Source organism: Asterias rubens, chromosome 5 (genome assembly GCF_902459465.1).
Source record: "Asterias rubens chromosome 5, eAstRub1.3, whole genome shotgun sequence".
Lineage (NCBI taxonomy): Eukaryota > Metazoa > Echinodermata > Asteroidea > Forcipulatida > Asteriidae > Asterias > Asterias rubens.
The window spans coordinates 2,509,530-2,532,240 of NC_047066.1; the positions used below are offsets into that span (position 1 = coordinate 2,509,530).

Below are 22,711 nucleotides of genomic sequence, written 5' to 3' on the forward strand. Positions count from 1 at the left end.
TGGAACTAAGAAAATGTTCCTTCATCATTTGACGCTGTAGGATATCCATGTATTCCGTGTCATTGACCGGCCTTGGAACAGCGCTGGACGGACAGGGTTTCTTGGACACATTTTGAGCGACATTTAATACTATGCGACTAGATACAAAACTCAGTTTGTGAAACAGGTAAGTTATTTCCAACATGGTTTTAAACAAAATTACCCTTGCTTTGGGGCTTGAGATGTGTATTCAGCTTGCGGTAACTACTTTGCTGTGCATGTTTTTTTTCTTGAGAACTTGTCTTGGAATTTATCATACTCCGCGGCTGCAGTTGTTGGCAATGCAAGTTCTCAAGAACAACAACACAGTAGTACAGGCTATAGGCCTAGACCTACTAGATGGCAATTTGCATCGGCGATCAAGAATCATTAATTTTGGTTTTACCCATATACACCAATGTGTGACAGTGTTAGCACTGCATACTCTGTGAAGGCACAGGCATGTTACTCGGTGGGATTCGAACCCACGACCTTTGAATTTTCTGGAGAAGTGTCTTTAACACGTATACGCATGGTTTTACTACTGCTAATTGATGCAATATAAACCTTCACAAAGACTTCTGGTTCTCTGTAATATGGGGTCCTACTACTTGCCGTCAACTCGCCGTCAACTCACTTGTGCCGTCAACTCGCCGTCAACTCCTCCAATATACATTTAAAATCCACAAAAGAAGCATAGAACGGTGACGTATCAGCTAAAAGAGAATTTGCGTAAGTTTTAGGTCATATTTCGAAATAAAAATTGAGGTTTTTTTCTTGAGAAAAAATTATCTCGAAGCAGCAAAACCGTCGGCCGCCATCTTGCTTTTTCATATGGATTAATCTTGGCCCAAGATATCAATGATTGGTACTTTTTTTATCAACACAAAGTCGTTTTTGTGAATGAATTTGTACCGAAAACCATGAGAAATATGTAGTTTAGCCCAGACTTAACACTTCCGTGCCCCATTTATAAATTTTTCAAGTAAATTTAATGAGTTGACGGCACGAAAATGATTTGACGGCGAGTTGACGGCAAGTCGGCGAGTTGACGGCAAGTAGTAGGACCGGTAATATGCACTAAGAACATTTTGGTTAATTGATGGGCGTGGGTGATAGACTAGAGAACTCGGCTGAATGACTGTACTGTTATATATCAGTTGAGCATGCCTGTGAAGATGTCAAAAGCCGTTTACAAGAAAGTGTATATAAAAATATGCTTAACAAAGTGTAAACACAAATAATTAACAGGAAACATTAATCACCATACATGATATGTTGTCAGTTACGCAAGAATTACGAATGCTTTCATAATAAATTGATGTAGCGCACTGCTCTGACATAATAGTGATTTACTACAAGCTTTGAGTTAGTGGGTTGAACCATAATTGAACTGCAGTTCATGCCGGGTGCGAGATTGTGAGTTCAACCGATAAACCAAGAAGTGCCCCCTTCTGACCGCATCGTCGCCAGCGTGTCGCTCTGCAAGAAGTTTGACACTTCTTCCCAGGCAGGAGGGGGGGTTTGGGTATTTAGGGAAAGGCATGCTCCTAAAGTCATACTTATAAATAATAGTAACTATTTAAAGGCACTGGACACTATTGGTAATTGCTCAAAATAATGTTTAGCATCTAAACTGGTAACGAGCAAACGGGAGAGCTGTTGATGGTATGAAACATTGTGAGAAACGGCTCCCTCTGAAGTAACATAGTTTTTGAAAAAGAGGTAATTTCTCACTCAGATAAAAAAATACTTCAGGCCTGAAGCCTTTTATTAGGCAACTGAAAGTGAAATCACACAAATTTGTGCAACAAGGGTGTTTTTTCTTTCAGTATTCTTTTGCAAATTCGATGACCAATTGAGTCAACATTTTCACAGGCTAGTTATTTTGTGCATATTATATTGTGATACACCGAGTGAGATACTGGTCTTTGACAATTACCAATGGTGTCCAGTGCCTTTAAGGGAGATGACATGCTAATAAAAAAAGAACTTTCTATAAGTGCATATGGGTGAGAGTTCAAACTCAGCATAAATGTTTAAGACTACCCGTTCTCAGCAAGTCTTTGCTAGGGTAGTCTTGGTTCAAGACTCTCCTGGATTTGTCACAACAGGGCGCGCTATCACCCCCAACGCGCTATCAACCACGAACCGCTATCACCCGAGAACCGCTATCACAGGAGAGTCTTGGCACATTCGTTAAATCTCCCCCCCCAAAAAGGGGCGGGCTCTGCGGGAAACCTACGCACGCGCATTATGTTTCCCCCCGATTTTGGGGGGAGATTTAACGAATGTTCCAAGACTCTCCTGTGATAGTCGTGGTTGATAGCGCGTTGGGGGTGATAGCGCGCTTTCTTGTTACAAATCCAGGAGAGTCCTGAACCAAGACTATTGCTAGGGTCGAAAGCTCATGTTGGGTCAGATAATACACTCCCACTGTTATAGTTTGCCACAGAGTTATAAAAATACAACTGGAAGTCGAGGTGTGAAAACTGTATTGTCATTTATTGGTAATAAAACTACGGGGTCTACAAAAGTGCCTTGTACTTTGGGAAAACCACCTGCAGGCCAAAAAAAAAATTGTGATTACCAATCACAATTCACCCTGCCCTTATTCTCGTCGTTATAAATCACAACCATTACTGGGCTGTAAAACGAAAACAAACCAAAACACGTATATAATTAAGATTGGGTGTATTCCAACAGGCTCTGCAACGATTTACGTAAAAACGGGGGATATTTTCATTTTGATTTGCAGTTTAATAATAGAGACATAACCCTCAAGGCCGTGACGTAGCAACCATGTTCAAGTTTGTAAACAAACGGGGCGAGTTGGTCCCCAGTTATTCTACCACTCAAGATGCCACACTCAGGGGACCAGTTACCGACCGCGCAAGACCAAAGGGTGAGTAATGGAGTTGTTATGGAGTTAGGGTGAGATTAAAATATGAATACAAATATTGACAGAATTATCCCACGCGCGCGACTTCTCAACAAAATATTTAAACCGATGTGCAAATATTTGCTGTGGACATATGACTTTTACTTATGACTTTAACCTAGTGAACCTAAGATGAACTCTGCTCTGGAGTGAACTGAGGGTGGTACGAGTGAGAGTTTATTGAATCTGTTCAGACATTGGACACTTTCGGAACTCTGATGGAAATGTCACTTGGTTGTGACGGTCTCTTGACGATAAAAAGCGCGGGTTTTTTGAATCACGGATACCCAAGTTGAGGGCACGCAATACACAAACTCAGCTTGCTTGGTTTGACCACAAAGTGAACATAAATAGCAGATTTCAAAAACACAGCCTGTTTGAAACAGTCATTAGGAAATGTATAAATGGGGTAGGCCGGCCATAAGGAAGAAAGGGACATTTAATGACATCATTGCTAAACAGAACCTTCTGCCTGAAAGACCGAAGAGCACCCTCTGAGACATTGATTGGAATATTTATCTTCTTATTCACAACGATTTTTAAACGAAAATTTTAATAAACCAAAACCGAGACTATAGTAAAGGTTTGCCCTACACCGACTGGCTTCGGAGTAAAGTAAAACATTATACATAGTTACACGTTTGAAGGTTTATAACTTGTTTTTAGATGAATGACATCCTCTTAAATGTACTACTATTTAATATTAACAAATGACCAAACATTGAAAGTTGATATAGCATAGGGGGTAACTATTCCGCATTTAAATCATATTTCATGACCTTTGAAGTACCGGGAACCCTCTCCACTCTTCCCACGGGTTCGGGATCCGCAGACCGGGATGTTTAACCCGAGTAGGAGGGGGGTCTTCGCTTACCCCCACGGTGTTATTGTCTGTCTCGACCACCAAACAGAAGGTCATTCATTCATGATAAACAAAAAAACATCATAACCCAGACCCAGAACAAAAGTAGGATCAAGCTTGTCATACCCTACTAAACCATGGGGGCAATTTCAGTTGATTTGACCCGTATACCCTGACGGATGGTAACGTCTGGCGTGTACAATGAACGCTAAATGAACCGTGTTTGAACAGTTTAACCCATACTTTTACACCCAGTAGAGGACGCGCACAACCATCCCACCCACTGCTCATTTTTATAGGTCATCCTTGGTGCTTTTGTGACCCGTAACAAGAAATAAAAGCACACTCCAGTTGATTCTTTCTTACATTGTTTATAAAGACACGTTTTAATTTGTTATAATCTGCCATATAGCGTAAAAGTGCTCTGAACACGTTTGGTGATTGTCCATGCTTGTATCCTCACTTGGTGTATCCCAACATGCATATAATAAGACCAGTATCCTCACTCTTTGTGTATCCCACAGTATGCATACAATAACTAACCTGTGAAACTTTGGGCTAAACTGGTCATCGAAGTTGCAAGAGAATAGTGAAAGAAAAAAAAAACAACATTGTTGCACAAATTTGTGCGCTTCCAGATGCCCGAGAAATGCATCAGGCCTGAAGTCTTTCACAGGTTTAAATATTTTATTGAGGAATTACCTTTTTCTAAAAAACTACGTTACTTCGGAAGGAGTCGTTTCTCGCAACGTTGTATCAACAGCTCTCCGTTGCTCGTTACCAATTAAGTTTTTATGCTCAAATGTATTATAGGTATACAATATTTGAGATCACAATCATTTTAGTGATAAATAACCTCTTTCTAAAAAAAAACCTGCATTACTTCAGAGGAAGTGGTTTCTATCAAAAGCTCTCCGTTGCCAAATACCAAGTAAGTCTGTATGTTTTTTTTCTTCTTGAGTAATTACCAAACGCAGTGCCTTTACGTTTGAAACATCAAACACAGTTTGCCGTGAAGTTTTGAGATCACAATAATTTTCTGTGCCGTCACAGCCATCTTTCCACAACTCAACCATAAACCATAACCCAGCATCATCTATCTTCAACTGTCTACAGTCTCTCACACAAACCACAGCTGCCTGCCTTACCCCACAAATCTCCTAAAATCTTTGTTAGGATTTATTTTCTCGAGAAAACCGTTATGTGTGTGTGCTGGAGTCGTGACCTTGATAATCCCTATAATCAATCAGCAGGGAGAGGGATTTATTTGACTGTTTGCTCCTGCCTCGATGTTTGTGCAGGTTTTTGAGGGAGGGTTGGGCTGGGGATTCCGTCTGAGTGTCGATGTCCTTATTACGATTTTGACAAGTATAGGTTGCACACAATAACAAATCTTTGAAAATTGGGATCAGTTTGTCATCGAATTTGCAAGAGAATAATTAAAGAAAAAAACACCCTCGTTGCACAAGTTTATGTGCCTTCAGATGCCTAAAAAGGCTGCAGGCCTGAGACTTTGAATATTTTAGTGAGAAGTTACCTCTTCCTCAAAAACTACGTTACTTTGATACTTTGAGAGGGAGCCGTTTCTCACAATGTTGTCAACAGCTCTCCATTACTCGTTACCAAATAAGTTTTTGTGCCAACAATTAATTATTGTGAGTAATTACCAATAGTGTGTACAGTGCCTTAAACATCCCTCTGTTTAGAGGGCACTTGCTGGAGGGGCCACCCAATGTATTGCCATTTCGTGTGTATGGTGGTGGTTGGGGGGGGGGGGGGTGAGCACTACAGAGGACCGCTTAAATGAGGGGAGTGGTGGGTGAGCGTGTACTTTTGGTACTGTACAGGTTAATAGTCATAAAAACGTTGCAAAAGAGCGCTGGAGAGCTGTTGATAAAAAACATGGAAAACGACTCCATTGAAGTACTGCAATTTTAGAGAAAGAGGTAATACACCAAACTATTTGAATCCGAAAAAGGCTTCAGACATGAAGCTTTTCTCAGTCATCTGATGAAAACACACGCTACAAAGGGTGTTGTTATGTCATTATCATATTGCAGCTTCGATGACCAATTGAGCTCAACTTTTTCACATGTTTGTTTTTGCACTTACACAGGCATGTTATTGGATACACCAAGCGGTGACACTGGTCTTTGACAAAAATGTGTACCCTGCATTTAAGTTTTGATGCATTGCATTGTGGAGCCAATTCGCCTTAGAACATGACTGTGTTACCATTGATTGGCCAGGATTCGACAATGACCCCTCTTGATTTCGGCAATGGGTTTTGAAGGGGGGGGGGGAGGGGCTCAATCTTTCATCTCCCATGAGTAAGTGTTTTTCTAGCAAACCGACACCGGCCTTTTCCGACTGTTTGTAAAATGCCGCCCTTCAACTCCAAACTAATCCCGCCGCAATGAGTTCCGAACGATCCGACAGTGGAGATGTTTTTCGTTTTAGTGTAAACTACGTGTAAATCATCCACAGGGATAGATCGTTGTGTGTATATCGGATACCGCCTTCTACAAAGCGGTGTGTTTGGATACGGTGACCCATGAGTTTCCCCATTATTGGGGTCAAGAAAGGGAGAGGGATTTTTGGAAGAGACAAGGCCGATGGAAACTTTAAATTATAACAAATGTCTGCAATAATATCACGGTAGTTCAAACATAGAGCTAAATCAAAACAGTGGAATTTTAAGACGTGGAGATAAACGTTTATCAACAAAGGTTTTGAAAACGTAAGCACCATGCAGCGGCCTATGCCCGTCAATAATTGTGAACAATAATTAATATTTTCAACCAAACGGCATCTTAATATAGGCCTATTCAATTGCAGCAAAGGGCCACCCAATACAACCTTATAATAGACACATTTTAAATTAAGCGAAATCAGTTAGGTATGATTCTTAAATGCAAGATGGTCATACTTATGATGAAAGTATAATATCAACAAAAGCTACTGTATATGCATTCTACCTCCATGGCATAACTATCAGGAATATATTATTTTGTAATCCATATCCATTGTTCCCACAACAAACTTATACACGCAAGTTTCACCTTTCGTTAGGTATGTAATGAATGTACTTTCATGATCGGTTGTTAGACAATACGACTCTTTATAGATCCCATTCCCACCTTGTTTACAAACCAAAAACCAAGCGGCTTTTCTCAGACTAGTCTTTCCCCCAGGCGCAATGACTGATATCTCGATCCAGATCACTTTCAAGACGGTCATTAGTCGACCTGTGTCCCTATTATTACTACTGAGTGTTTCGCCTGAGGCATAAGACCGCGACAGGATCACTTCCGAGCTTCTTAACCTTTTGACATCCTTGGAATGATGGAATTTGCTAAAGTACATGTTCGCTTAAAAAAAAAGCAAACTTTATAGGCCTACCATTCAGGAATGCTGCATCATAACTCACAAAAAGTGTCTTGTACTTTGTGTTCATCTGAGAGCGCTCAAAGTGCTACTTCTACCAGTTTCACAATGACTAATCGTCTATAGTTACTGAATCACAATTTACTGATTTTGCAAATCACGTGCAATATTCATAAACGAGGCTGGAGTGGAAAAATGGTCTGGTTCCTTTTTGTGCAATGAATATGTGCATCCATTCCCGATGCAAGCTTGTATTAAACGTTGATACACGGGGTCAATGATTTGGAAGGTATAATAATACATAATGAAACTTGACCCATTTATGTCCATGACGGTTTGGGATAAAAATCACAATGCAGTAAAATTAAGCTTCTATTTAATGTATACCAACAATTGTTTTTCCATCAAAATGTTGAACTGTAAGTTAGGAGGGTCCCGAGGGGGTGGCTCTCCAGTTCGGCTTTTAACCCTTCCGGTTGTGGCACCTTTATTTCCGGGACTTATTTTTGCATGCCCTTTGAATCTATTTTATTGACTCCGTTGACTATCGTTTTTCTACTATAAAAATACAAATGATGCCGCCCGTGGTCAGAAAACTTCAAATTTGCCAGAAGGAGTTTCTATTCTGTTGATGATTTAGTGATAGCTGTTATTGTTCAGAGATGCTGATGTATGGAGTGCTGTGTGGCTTGTGGTTTACATGGGCCGTGTAGGCAATTTACAGACAACAATTTATAGGCAATCTCCAGGAAGAAAAGGCATTCACATTTCAGTTCCCACATGATTTTCTAGGGTTTTTGGAAGACAACATTTGTTATAAATCTAAATCTTGCCTATCAATGGTGCCTTCTGGGTGCAGTGCAGTTGATTGCCGCCTCCAATCCAAAACTATACCCAAGCCAAATTGCCCTGTGTGAGGAGGGCCCCATTGTGGGGTTATTTCAGCCCATCCCTTTTATCCCCCGACGGGCCAGCCCTAACATTGCTACAGCCGAATACCTGGGCCCATAGATTTGCTAAGGAACACTCATGCCTTGGATCGGTCGAGTTGGTCTATAAAAAGGGTGTGTAACCGTTTGTTATAAAATGCATATGGGTAGAAAGATGTTGTACATTCCAAGTAGAATACAATGAGGCATGTGTGTGTGGATCATTGTATTCCACTTTTACAACTTACCCATGATAAAAAACGGTTACAAACGCTTTTCAAAGACCAACTCGACCGATTCAAGGCAACGTGTTCCTTTAAGCAGAATATTTTACTTTATAGATATGTTTCTACGCTGATTCAAACGTTGCTGGGTAAAAATTATCAAAACCATTTTTTTTAAGGAATCATTTCTCAAAACAGTTTTTATTATAACAGATGCAGCGCTTCTCACCAAGTTTCGATGGTCAGTAATTAATTTTTTTGCACGAATAATTTCTCAGATTTAAAATTATTGGCTAAAAATTGTCCAAACCATTATTTCTTCAGGGAAATACTTTCTCAAAAATCAGAATATACTATCAACAGCTGCAATACTTCTCACCAAGTTTTGTTTATGGTCAATATTGTTGAGCATTTTAATACCAACCGATGACCTAACACTTTCGGTACAACACCACTAATAATAAAAATGTGTCTTTTTGACCTGTTTTCAGTTTTCTGTTTATAAGATGTTTTTCATTTGTTTTCATGCTTTCTCGGGAAGTTGTTCTTCCACAAAAATACACGGTTATAGTCTCATTAAATGGCTGGACAAATTACACCAACCATTGCACTAAATTCCCCCTAGAGTTCACCTTGAAAAGTTGTTGGTGTAAGACAAATTATACTTTTTTTTATTTGTATTTTGTATTTTTTATTTTTTATAAATAAGCAGTTTTTTACGACGTTATGGTGCACCACTAAATTATACCAATATTGCGCAAATTGTGGTTGGCCATTACATTATATAAACGCCACGAAACGCTAAATACCGGATGGGGAAGTAAAGACCAGTAGGGATTGCACAAAGGAACGTGGGCAGAATTGTACAAAGGGCTCAATCTTGCGATTAATTCGCCAACTTTACACGTCGGTGCGTCAAAATAGGCGATTAGGGTGAATTACCGTGTAATATGGGTTATGGGTTATCCAGTGGTCTCTATTCTGGTATATAAACGACGTCATTGCCAGGTATACATGTTGTTTTATTTCATTTCATTTCATTTATCCACGGTTGTGATGCCAAGGACTCTCAGAAAAGCAAACTCAATCGAATATACTTAGAGCCAAATAATTCAATGGAGAGGAGACAAGGAAGGAAGTTTCAGTTTTAGATGGGGGAGGAAATTCGCAGATTATGATTTCATGGAAAACCTACGCAGTCAGGTGGACGTGGACCGAAACCCAATCTACATTTGAAGTGCCCCGGTGGCGATTTTTGTTCCCCCCAAACGACATTGCAATGATTTGGTGAAAGAGCAGGCCAATTTCATGATGACGTAATCTGACGGAAAGAGCCAATCACAGAGGCAGGGGGAACAAATATTGCAATGTCGTTTGGGAAAAAACAAAATCGCGGCCCGGTGTGATTCGAACCGGGGTCCGAGAGGTGGTAGGTGTAGGCGCCGATTACGGGATTGGTAAAGATAAACAACACAAGTGCTTCCTGATTATGAAGTTCACACTATATAACCCCTTTTTCTGTGAAATATTTCTCTCTGAAAAGAAGCCATACTCGAGAAAGCTGTAAACCAACAAAAAAACTTTTAAAAAACGCGAAAGTTGATTTCAGTTTCAACAATAAGGACAATGTGTTCACATGCTGAAAATTGTGCTTGTTTTATTCACTATTTTCTCCTGAATTACAAAACGGATAAAGCCACAATTTTTGGTTGATCGCACAACACATGAGAACAATCTGCTCTACCAATCATGCACTGGATGTCTACATATACACGTATTGCATTTAAAGACAATGGACACTATTGGTAATTGTCAAAGACTAGCCTTCACAGTTGGTGTATCTCAACATTATGCATAAAACAACAAACCTGTGAAAATTTGAGCTCAATCGGTCGTCGTAGTTGCGAGATAACAATGAAAGAAAAAACACCCTTGTCGCACAAAGTTGTGTGCTTTCAGATGCTTGATTTCGAGACCTCAAATTCTAAATCTGAGGTCTCGAAATCAAATTCGTGAAAAGTTACTTCTTTCTTGAAAACTACATTACTTCAGAGGGAGCCGTTTCTCACAATGTTTTTATACTACCAACCTCTCCCCATTACTCGTTACCAAGCGAGGTTTTGTGCTAATAATTATTTTGAGTAATTACCAATAGTGTCCACTCACTGCCTCACCAATCACTTCATCAGCCTTCCAAGGATAAACTTGTTGAGTGGGCAATAACGGCAGTTTTACATTATACCCCAAGGATAAAAAGCAACACACTCAGGTGTTTAATTAAATCAGATAAAATTACAACAAAGCACTTCTTTATCATCCAAAAGAGCTTAAAATGAAATTCCGTGGGCAATTCATCCACACACCACACACTTTCCAAGGATACGTTTGGAAAAAAAGGAGAGAAAATGTAATTCCTCATTGAGATCTTTTGTTCGCTGAGTAGTTTTATTAATCGAGATAAATGTAAAGTGGCTTTTATTGGGGAGCGGCAGGTGTAAAGTGAGCGGCTGTAAAGGCTGAACATGTTGCATAGTTCAAGGACTTTGAATTGCGGATTTTTAAGAACAAAATCGTGGATTTTCGACTGAGGTTATTGTCACCATATTGACTTCGGTTTTTCTCTTTCTTGCATGGTTCAAGACGTATAGTACGGGTTTTCACATAATTGCCAGATTGGTAAAAGAAAATGCACTATGTAGACTGTTTGTTTAAAAAGCAACTTGAATCATTCGTGTTGCTATCCTTGGTGTACGAAGTTGTAATCACCGTACCCATTATGACTCTGGGTACGGTAGAAAGTGCCATGGCATACTGTTCTATGCACGTTGGTTCCAGTTGGACGCCGTGGACGAAGCTACAGTATAGTCAGGCCTTATCTACTATTTGAAATGTAGAATATGAAGAATTGTTGAGAGTGTTCCCGAACATCTGGAGCAATGACCACGCAGAATTAAATTATATACTTTGAATTCACAATCTGAGACACAACTCATGCAAAAACTTTTCTCAGATCGAGGTGTTTTCGAGAGCCTCTCTGCCTGGAAGCCAACTTTCTTAAAGGGGAACTGTTTCTCAAAATGCTATATTATTATCAACAGCTGCATTGCTTCTTACCAAGAAGGCCTAAGTTGTTATGATAATATATTTTTGGAGTAATTGCCAAATGTATACCCTCCCATTAAGAGATTTTCAATAAACGGGCATCGAGCAGCCATTTTTAATTGGACTCACTCGCCTCTTAGCAATTTTTCATTAGTACACTGTAAATCATCAGCGACGTCATCCATTGATTAGACTTGCAAACAAGTGCATCACCGCTCTACAACTGCTCAACATTTTGTGTTTATCTTAACGTCACAAACCCAGGTCCATTCGTCTCTAATGTTTGTTATGAATCAACAATCTAAATCCGGAGTACTAGCGCTCCACTCTTTGATCCTTCCCGACTGTTGTATCAGTACTCTTCTAATTACAAAAGTAGCTCGCGGTCCGGCAGTAATGGTCTCGATATTTAAAGGCACTGGGCACGTTTTGTAATTGTCAAAGACCAGTACTCTCGCTGAAGCCTTTTATTATTTGAGTAAGTAAATTACCCCTTTCTCAAAAACTACGTTACTCTCAATGTTTTACACTATCAACAGCTCTCCACTGCTCTTTACCAATTATTTTTTGTTTTTTGAGTAATTACCAATAGTTCCCAGTGCCTTTAACCTGAGATTAAAGCGGTATTTGATCGGGGGCCCGGAATTCTATACTTTGACTATTTTGATTGAGGTGAAAGTTAAAGAATTGGGACTTAGGAGTGGTCGATGATATGGGTCCAATTTCATGGCCCTGGCTTACAGTTCACCATTAACCATTATGACAGGGTGTGGTCCGTGTGCGAGTTATAGATTTGAGTCACGGTTTTAATTCATCAGACTCAAGAGCAAGATGCTTTGTCAAATGGTTCGGGGCAAGCTTTTGTTGTGCTATCTTCAGGCCCAATTTCAAAGAGCTGCTTAATTGGAAATTATTGCTAAACATTTGTCTGCTAAGCAGGAATGAGCGGGATACCAGTCACAGATTGTACATGTGGAATGATAGTTTGGCTGGTAACCTTTGTGGTGTGCTTCACTACTTTTTATGCTTATTACAAGCTGCTCTATGAAATTGGTCCCCGACCCAGATGAGCAAATCCATGGTACCACTGTGCCGTACACATTCATTCAGAATTGTGCATGGTGTTCACCGTTTCTATAGACCTTTATCACGGTGTGGCCATCTTGATTTTACTCCATTCGAACTCATTGTAACCAAACTGAGGCTGGACGAAATAATAGTCTGTTGCCATTTTTGCGCAATGAATGTTAGCACTCATTACTATAGGGAAACAGGGAACATGACCAAGATGGTGACAGTGTGATAAAGTTCTATAATGTAAACACGCAAAGCTTCAGGTACAGTTGGAAATTATTTTGCCCAAAGAATCGTCATGTGCCTCAATTAAGCCGAATATATCACTTGTAAATCAATGAACAAAATATCAAAAAAGCTTTGGTCACAGTTTTGCACCTTTTATAGTCTTTTAGTCCCCCACCACAAATTTCTATTCTGATTTTATGTCAACTTTAAAGGGGGAAATCTGTAGTAACATTTGAAAATGAAAACAAAATATCCATAATTATCTGCACGCGAACGCATTGCGTAACATCACCGATTAGTTGCGTATTTCAAGGTTGTTTGTGTGTGTGGTCGTTGTGCTTCCCTCAACAATTTCACCAAGAGATCTTATGTCCCGTGTTTCCTTTGTGTATTCTGAAATACCGTACAGCTGTTATTAAATTCCTTGCTTTTCACTCTAATCCAAGTTCCTCCATCCAACATAACCAACCAAGGCCGGCTGAGGACACTTCTCGAACCCACCATGTCGCATGTCCCGCCGCTAGACCACACGCTGAGAGTACATTTTTATTTCAAGTTACATCTCTCTTTATACAGAAATGATCATTCATTCGTAGTTATGTAAATTGCCAAACACTTATTAAGCCCTCTTTTGTTTGCCTGTATCACCCACGGTGTCAAACAGCGACAACCACGTGGATGTTGTTTCTTTTGTCAGTGCAAACAAACATGGACCCCTGGAGTTGCAATGCGCAGCATGAATATTATATCAAATTTGTGCTACTTCGCGCTCTATCGTTAGAGGATCAAACAATGTTGTGGTATCGTATAAGATATTTTGATGGTGCAGCCATCTTGAATTTATCCCATTGATATCAATGAAACCAAAGAACAAAATAGTCTGGTATCCTATTAGCAAAGTTTTTGTTAGTTGGTCATGACCAAGATGGAAGCAGCATGATACAAGTCTATTGCATGAAAACTTTCATGCATTATTTGAAATTTGTGTTCTTAACCTTTCCCGCCCATCCCAAAAGCTGATCATACTTTCTGTATGACTCATGATGCATTGTGCATATCGAGCACTAATTAAATTTTCCAAATCATGTTGTATTTTGGGTATCGGTTAATCAGTATTACACCGCTACAATGCGCCACAACAACCAATCTCATTTAGATACGAGAGAGCCAACGCCTAAATACTCGGACCGTCGCAACGGGCGGTCACTAAATTACATTTTAAATATAGAGAGGGGACGAATGGAGGTAGAGGGGAATGCAATCTAATAATTTCAATAGCTCAGATAGCGAACAATTTGATGTAATTACTACTTGTATGTAGTGTAGGGTTTCATCTTCAGCTCCAGAGACGAACTCGAGAAATCTGATAAATTGTGAGTTGACGAATTTTGCCAAGTCTGCACTGCATCAAAATTCGACTCGCAACGAGATAAAGCAAATTCATGTCAACTACTTCGGCGTGTTGTGGTCGAGCAGTTTAGAGCACCCAAACCCAAGCTCTCTTTTGCTTCTGATTAGCAGAGTGTTGGTTTGAGTTCCTGTCGTGGCATTTGTGTTCTTGGTCAAGAAGGTATTATCCGGCTCTAGTCCTTCGGATGGGACATCAAGCCTTGGGTCCCGTGTACTAGGATTGGTAGTGCATGTAAGAGCAATCTAGAACACTTATCGTGGAATAGTAGGGGGTTAACCCCCATGTTTCTGGTTCACATAGCAGGCACCCTTGTTTACAGTTCACAGGCTTGTTCACAGGCTTGCGAGCTACAGTGTGTCAAAGACCAGTCTTCTCACTTGGTGCATCTCAACATAATGCATAAAATAACAAACTTGTGGAAATTTGAGCTCAATCGGTCGTCGAAGTTGCGAGATATTAATGAAAGATTTGTTTTAACACCCTTATCACACGAAGTTGTGTGCTTTCAGATGCTTGATTTCGAGACCTCATATTTTAAATCTGAGGTCTCGAAATCAAATTCATGGAAAAATACTTCTTTCTCGAAAACTATATACGTTACTTCAGAGGGAGCCGTTTCTCACAATGTTTAATCCTATCAACCTCTCCCCATTATTCGTTTCCAAGTAAGTTATGTTAATAATTATTTTGAGTAATTACCAATAGTGTCCACTGCATCGTCTGTTCCATATTATAACCCTAAATTCGGGGTTAAACCTTGAACATTTGAACCAACGACCTCCGGAATAAGGTGCCGTGGTTGGTTCAAATCCCGGTCTAATCAATTATTCTCTGTTCAACACCACGGTATTACAAATGTACCCAGTGAGTTTCGCTCGTGTTTTATTATTGTTTAAAAATAAATTTAAGGCCTACTTTTCATAAAACGTCTCAGAATTGTACCACGCCACCATTTTAGGGTCGATGAAACAAGCTTAGAATACCGACGCGAGGGTGACACTTTGACAACCAATAAATCCAAGTCAGTTTGTCAATTTTGTATATTGATTTAATTCTCACTGCATTTATTATTTTGATGCGGTTCGTTGGAGGCGTGGATTGAGCTTGTTCGATGGATAGTAGTGGAGGTGTTATGATGGAAAGAGCGTCAAAGGCCGGCAAAGTGACCTTGAGTACCAAGGTGTAGAATTATATCGGTTGCCTATCGCCTAGCGGATTCTCTGCCAAATCCGATCGCAGATAAATAGCAAGCAAAACTTGTGCGTATAAAAATCACACTGACTTTTTGTTGCGCTGTATTCGCTTTATTTTCAAAGACAATCCTATAATAGAGATGAGATAAGAATAATCTTATTCGAACAATTCGGTAAAAGCTCATCCATTTGTTCTCCCAATTTTATTTTGTTAGCGTTCACAATCGTCCAGATTTTTCTCAGGCGTATAATAATTCAGTATCCCCGCATTGCCTTTGAAGTGCCGAGAAAAAAAAATATAGAAATTCCTTCAACTGGATCGATGCTCAAGTTCAATGCAAAATTATTAACCCAATAGCAAATTAGGAGCTTGGGAGAAAGGGTGTGGTGCTCAAGCCTCCGTCGTCTCCCCGCCCTATACAGTGAGTCACGGTATATCACTGACGCACAGATCGAATCCCCAAGAGGTTTGTACAATCGGTCACACAAATCCTTGGATTATGGGTAAGGTTGACAAATTCCTGGGTCAGTTTGACACAGACTCCGGGTCATATTGGCCCTCAAATGGGTCAGTCCCCTCAGAACTTGGATCCAGGTCGAGTCTGACCCGGTATTGTTTACATTAACGTTGTGCGGTGCGCATTACTGAACCCATTCCTGGTAGACGATCACAACAGGTACGTATTAATTATACACTAACGACTACACTAAATTTTGAGCAAAAAGGTTCATGAAACAAAAAGCGGTTGGCAAAAAGACACATCAGCTGACACCGACATATTATATTTGAATGATTAAATTTCAACTTGGGAATCCGTAAAATTGGCAATAAAACATCATGCATGATGAGATTGGTTTATAAGCTACGATCGAAAAGAACAAAGCTCATCAACTGCGTTCTGCGCTTGGACCAGCCCCCTGCAACCTTGAAACCTAGATTAATTCAATCAATCCATCCACCAGGAAAATCTTCCCTTACGCACCCCACCCTAGAACTGAAGATCAACCACTTCATCAGCAATGATTCTTGGCCCAACGTCCGTATTGATGGACAAAGCCAGCCTGTATAAACAGTAATGTTTTCTTACAAACCGATGTTGTAATTCTTCCACCCGCTGCCTAAACTAATCCTGAATTTGGCGCAAATGCAAGTTCCATACAACACATTGTTACTATTGAGCTTTAGTAATGGGGACGTTGATTTATACGACGTTCAGAGTCATTACCAACCAACGGCAGCAACATCAATCTTGTAGCTTTAACAAACAGCTGCCATGTGTTTAATAATTATCATCAGCGAAGGGAGGACGGCCCTATATACAAATTTATTTTGTAAATAAACAGTAATTTTTTTCTGTCCAGAGTTAGACGGCCAGTTGGCAGCCCAGTGCTGTAGAACTGCGTAGCTCCATCATGGGCAATATAGTGACAATGGTGCAGGTATTTCAGTAGTGTTTTTGTCATTCCGCGAGTAAATGGTTACGAGATTGGTAGAGCTGGCAAGCCACTGTCATAGACAGTGGTCATGTTTTGTGTGGATACCTTTATACATGGAATGACAAACCATATAAACGTAGACCTGTAAAATTTTGGGGCTTAATTAATCTATTGTGTGGGTCAGGAGAAAATATTGCAAAACCATGCACATTTTTTTTTTAGTCGTAACACCTTGTCCTCAATCAACTGAATTCAGCTGGGTTTTCTATAGTTTTCTCGAATATACGACTTCATTTCAGAGGAAAACATATCACATGAGCAGTTAAAAACTTCATCATTAGTCAAGCTTTCGGACTAAACTTAAACGATCATGTTTTTATCCGCACAAATCCTGTACAACCTCTAATGTAAATGCACATCATTGATCAACCTTTATCACTTTAGCCAGTAATTAGGGGCGTTACTGATATAATTCCCGCTAGAGTTGGAGCAATTTAAATTTAGACAGGCTTTTACCCATTGTGATGAAAACTAATATGCTTTTCATTCATCGTGCTTTAATTTGATGTTTCTTGAACAAAGGCAAATTACGTTATCACAACAGTGTTTTGTCCATCAACCCGTCTGAATCCAATTTAGTCTTGAATAACGGAAGGAGCGTCTTCCGTGTAACACGAGATGGGTGGCGTCTATGATGCACCTGTGACTCGCCGGACACAATTGGCGCGTTTAAAGGGAATGTGTACTTTTGATAATCGCCCTTAAAATTAATTGAAATACACACTTTCGGTTTGAAGCCTACAGCAGTTTTCGATTGAATAAAGCATTTTGAAATGGCAATATAAACTTTCGGTTTGAAGCCTACAGCAGCTTTCGGCGATAAAAAGCATTTGAGAAACATTCTACTTCGAAGTAAAGTGGCTATGTAAAAAGACATGTTGAGATCCCCCAAGTTTGAATGTACTGTCCGTCGGGTTAGTCTTGCTTGAGGACACAAATTGCCTTTAAAGGCGTTATACATGTGATTGATAAGGATACCGAACATTGTTAAATTTTAGTCTGAGAGAAAATGAAGATCATTATAACAAAACAATTTCTGTGAAACATTTCCGTCTGAAATTTGGATATATCCGAGAAAACTCTATCACATAACAAACACGCATTTAAGGCAGTGGCCACTATTGGTAATTACTAAAAAATGTTATTAGCACAAAACCTTGCTTGGTATCAAGTAATAGAGAGCTGTTGATGGTATAAAACACTGTGGGAAACGGCTCTCGCTGAAGTGGAATAGTTTTCGAGAAAGAAGTAATTTTCCACGATTTCAATTTGATTTCGGTACCTCAAGTTTAGAATTTGAGGTCTCGATCAAGCATCTGAAAGCACACATCTCCGTGTGACAAGGGTCTTTTATCTTTCATTATTATCTCGCAACTTCGACTACCGATTGAGCTCAATTTTTCTCAGGTTTGGTATTTTATGCATATGATGAGATACACCAAGTGAGAAGTCTGGTCTTTGACAATTACCAATAGTGTCAACTGTCTTTAAGGACAATGGACGACAATTACATTTTCGGGATTAGTTAAGCGGATAAAAAACATCATTGTTTGATGTTAGTCTGAAAGCTTCCTGTGCTATGTGAAGTTGGTACCTAAACAATTTTGTATGTTAACTATTTCCCCCTGAATTAAATTTATCGAGAAAAATTTATCTGAAAAAAATTAAATATAAGAGAAACAGTTGAATTCAATTGGTATAACACAAATTAAGAACAACGACTTTATATAACTCTGAAAATTGTGCGTGGTTTACCTTTATTTTCTACGGACGCACACAGTTGATTTAAATGAAGGTCGTTGATGAAGAATCTATAAATAAATAGTAAACTTGCGGGTACAACCATTGTGTAAATCTCTTTTGAATTTTGTGGGAGAGCCGATGGAAGGTCATTAATCACTCTTAAAATTAATTGAAATTCAAAATCACAGTTGGTTTGAAGCCTGTGCAGAGTATAAAACAGCATTTTGAGAAACATTTCACTTTGAAGTAATATGCCCCAAAATTTAAAACCTGAGAAGGCGATATCTAAAACAAAAATGTGACCTGCTCTGTGAAAATGAGTCAGATGTAGGCAATTTCAGGAATTGAGTTGAGAACACATCAACAGCAGTAATTTGGTATGTGTCTAAGCTTTGGGGTGTATCGCGTTGCTGAGTTACTCCCGTTTGAAATTAGCCACTACACCATTTTTTGTGAAAAACGAATTACAAGTAAAATGATATTTTGTGTGCAAAAGGATACAAATTAGACATAAGTAAGATCACAAAATTGTTGTATTCATTTTTTTTTTCACATAAACTGTCCATAGCTCAATGGGTTGCATTGGGCGACATGCGACTCATTTTCACAGAGTGGGTCACACATTGTTCCTATGGTACCCATATTTATTTTTTATATTGGATTAAAATAATCGAAAGGTTAAAACAAAATAAAAACTTTACACTTGCCTTTCAGCTCAAATTTTCACAGGTTTGTTGTGTCAGTATCCGTTGATCGCGCAAGACGCAATTGTCTGCGACTGTTTTCAAGCTATGCTACGATACCTTTAAATTGACTCCCGCTCGACCAATTACCCGATGGTTCAACCGTAGTTCCCTGCTGGATTGTGTTTGATTAGTCCAATGACTTGGGAAATAATAACAAGGTAAAATGCTGCCGACTAAGCGGTTGGCACTTTCTGCATCATAAAATGTGGCATTTTTATTTGGTTCAATTTGAAACAGAGATCAAACTAGTACTACACCATTGACAATGACCAGTGATGGATCTGATGCAAGACCAATTCGCTTTAAATGTTCGATGGTCTTATTTCAAATTTCAAAAATTTTACGAAAATAAAAAAATATAATTTTTTAGTGACATAGGCCTATAGACTAGACATGCATTTACCCCCCCCCCCCCCAATTTACATAAGGACTCATTGTCAAAGGACAATGGTGCATCACAAAACTCAATTTGCCTTGAAGCCCCACTTTAATATTCACTGGCTGGTTCAACTTTTTAAATCAATCTTTTAAATCTGTTCCCATGCCACGCTTCGTGTAATTCAGAATTACATAACACAAGAGCAAAATAGCCCGCAATATGGTTTACCCTTCACAACCAATTTCAATCAAATAATATTCCCCTCGAGTAAAGTGGTTTTTATAAACCTTGAAGGACTTCTTCTCTATTTTTGCTCCAACTGTAACAATAGGCTCTCTAAGAAATTAGGTCACTTTAAAAGACCATTCCTATGGGACGTTTATAACTGGCACAATTTGGCAAGAGTGTGACTTGTGTAATAAACACAGAACGCACTTAAGACCGCCTGTTCTTCTTTCATGGAGTGCCCGATTTCATATAGAGCTGCTCATGCATAAAACAAAATAAATAAGCATCGAATATGCTTCCATCTGTGCCCAATTTCATGAGCTGTTTAAGTGGACAATTTTGCGCTCCAGTTGTGTGCTGAGCGCAACGTTAATTAGCAGGATACCAGTCAGAAAAGACTAGTAAATGGTATTGATTTTGGCTGGTAATCTTACTCTAAAGCCTAAATTTGTTGTTCCTATAGACGATGTGATGTGACATCACATGATTACAAAAGAGCCACAGAGCCTGGACTTCCTGCAGGCAGGATTTGTACACAGCCTTAATGGAAGGAATCATAAAATCTTTTATCATGTTTATGGAGACTGCACTGTCTATAATTCCTACCAACTTTTGATATGATGAAAGGGGGCACATCTCAAAACTTGACCAGCTTTTACTTTATAATTCTTTGATTTGTGTGGAAATTATGACACAAAATGTCGAATTTCCCATGTGCCTGCCAGAATACTGAAAGAATGTACAAGGTCACACTTATTATAAACAAAGTTCACATGGTCTATAACTACTAGTGTTTATGCTTTGAACTTGGGCCCTGGGCGCATGATTACCAAACCAACAAAAACATTAACTTCCTTGAAAGCACAAACAAAACTTTCTCAGCAAAAAAATGAACTTGCCAGAATACAGTAGGCCTACACTTGCCATTGCTGCGAGTGGTACCCCACTCATTGCTTGCTAGCAAACTTGGCTCAGCAGAATATGAAATGGCGAGTGGGCCTATATTATTTCATAAAGCATGTATCTATATCACAAAAAACTTCACATAAACAGGTTACCAGGCAAAATGTCATTAAGTTTGCATAGTTTTCACCTGTGCTCCACCGATTCACGTTTTGCTAAGCAAAGAAAAGTGTCCCGCAATATTTTCCGATTAACAGCTTTATGAAATTATTTGGCCTCGTTTACTTGTGAAGCGCTATTGTCTGTTTGTGCAGCTCAGGATATGCATCAGCACTGTTGTCAGTGGCCGCTCTCGCTTGTTTTCATCAAGAGGAGCCCTCTATTGTTGACGTGCTCCAATAATAATTCACTATCAAGGTCACACCAGCATTTAATGGACTCGGAGTCGGACAGATGAGACAAAATATTACAATAATAAAAGAGAAGATCTTGCCCCGTGCAGCCCCATCCCTAGTTGCAACTATGGTAAGGAGACATCCGCCATGTTAATTTAGCTCCAGTGATTTTCAAAGCAAGTTGATACCCCCTTTGTTACAGAAAGTCATGCTGTTAAATCACGTTGCTTACTTTCACCACTGATTTTGTTTTTCCTAGTCCGGACGGCACTTCGCTACAATAAGTTCTGATAAACATCTTTTAAATCTCTTTTTCTCACGTGAAAGAATGAACAAATCTTTCCCAGTTTGATAAGGTTTATTTTAAAGGGGGCTGATTCTTTGTAAGGTTTGTTTGGAATCGCTGTTCTTTGTAAAGCGCGGTAGAAAATAGGGGAAACGTAAGCAGTGTCTATTCTGCGCTTCCGTTTTGCGACTCGAGAGATTTACTTAAAGGCAGTGGACACTATTGGTAATTGTCAAAGACTAGCCTCCACAGTTGGTGTATCTCAACATATGCATAAAATAACAAACCTGTGAAAATTTGAGCTCAATCGGTCATCGAAGTTGCGAGATAATAATGACAGAAAAATAACCCTTGTCACACGAAGTTGTGTGCGTTCAGATGGTTGATTTCGAGACCTCAAGTTCTAAATCTGAGGTCTCGAAATCAAATTCGTGGAAAATTACTTCTCTCTCGAAAACCATGTTACTTCAGGGGGAGCCGTTTCTCACAATGTTTTATACCATCAACCTCTCTCCATTTAATACTCGTCACCAAGAAAGATTTTATGGCAATAATTATTTTGAATAATTACCAATAGTGTCCACTGCCTTTAAGGGTCGATAAAGTGTGGTTCCGGTTTGCGGCCAAGTCAAGACCGCGCTCATTAATATCTCATTAAGCATTGTCCTGCATTTGTTGAAAAAGTTAATTTACTGTTGAATATTCAACACTATCGGGTTGGGGACGCGTTGTGCGCCCAGACCACTACATGCCAACATTCAGCCCACAGTAATGTTGGTAATTATCAAACATTATAGAACAATAATTAGGGAGCAAGTATGAAAACAAACAACTTCGGCGTTGTATTTTCGAAGACGGCAATTTCATTCAGCACTTATCTCCCTTTGTCGGTACCGAAGGGTCAATAAATTTATTGATTATTTAAAACCCAGACGGGTTTTTCCCAAGTATTTGTTATTCTTTGAGCGCTGTTGGCTGTGGTCAAGCAGTCAAAAGTACATTACACTGTGTTCAAGCTCTAGCGTTGGCAGCAGAGTGATGTTGTTGCTGGACGTGGGGTTGTTCTTTCATGTTTTTTTTTCTCTTTGGACTGTTGTATTGCTTTTTCATACAGGGTCCCCGTGGAGAACAGTGTTTTCACAATGATGGGACAACCGTACAAACA

At 39.4% G+C, this 22,711-nt stretch overlaps 1 protein-coding gene across 1 annotated transcript in view; it reads left to right on the forward strand.

Annotated features, from left to right (window-relative positions):
• Positions 1 to 22,711, forward strand: part of LOC117290539 — a 27,459-nt gene continuing 4,748 nt past the window's right edge. Inside the window, exons 1-2 of the mRNA XM_033771971.1 lie at positions 1 to 166; positions 2,777 to 2,923. Of these exons, the coding sequence (XP_033627862.1) occupies positions 2,821 to 2,923 (103 nt within the window). The 5' untranslated portion in view covers positions 1 to 166; positions 2,777 to 2,820. The remainder of the gene's footprint in view (positions 167 to 2,776; positions 2,924 to 22,711) is intronic.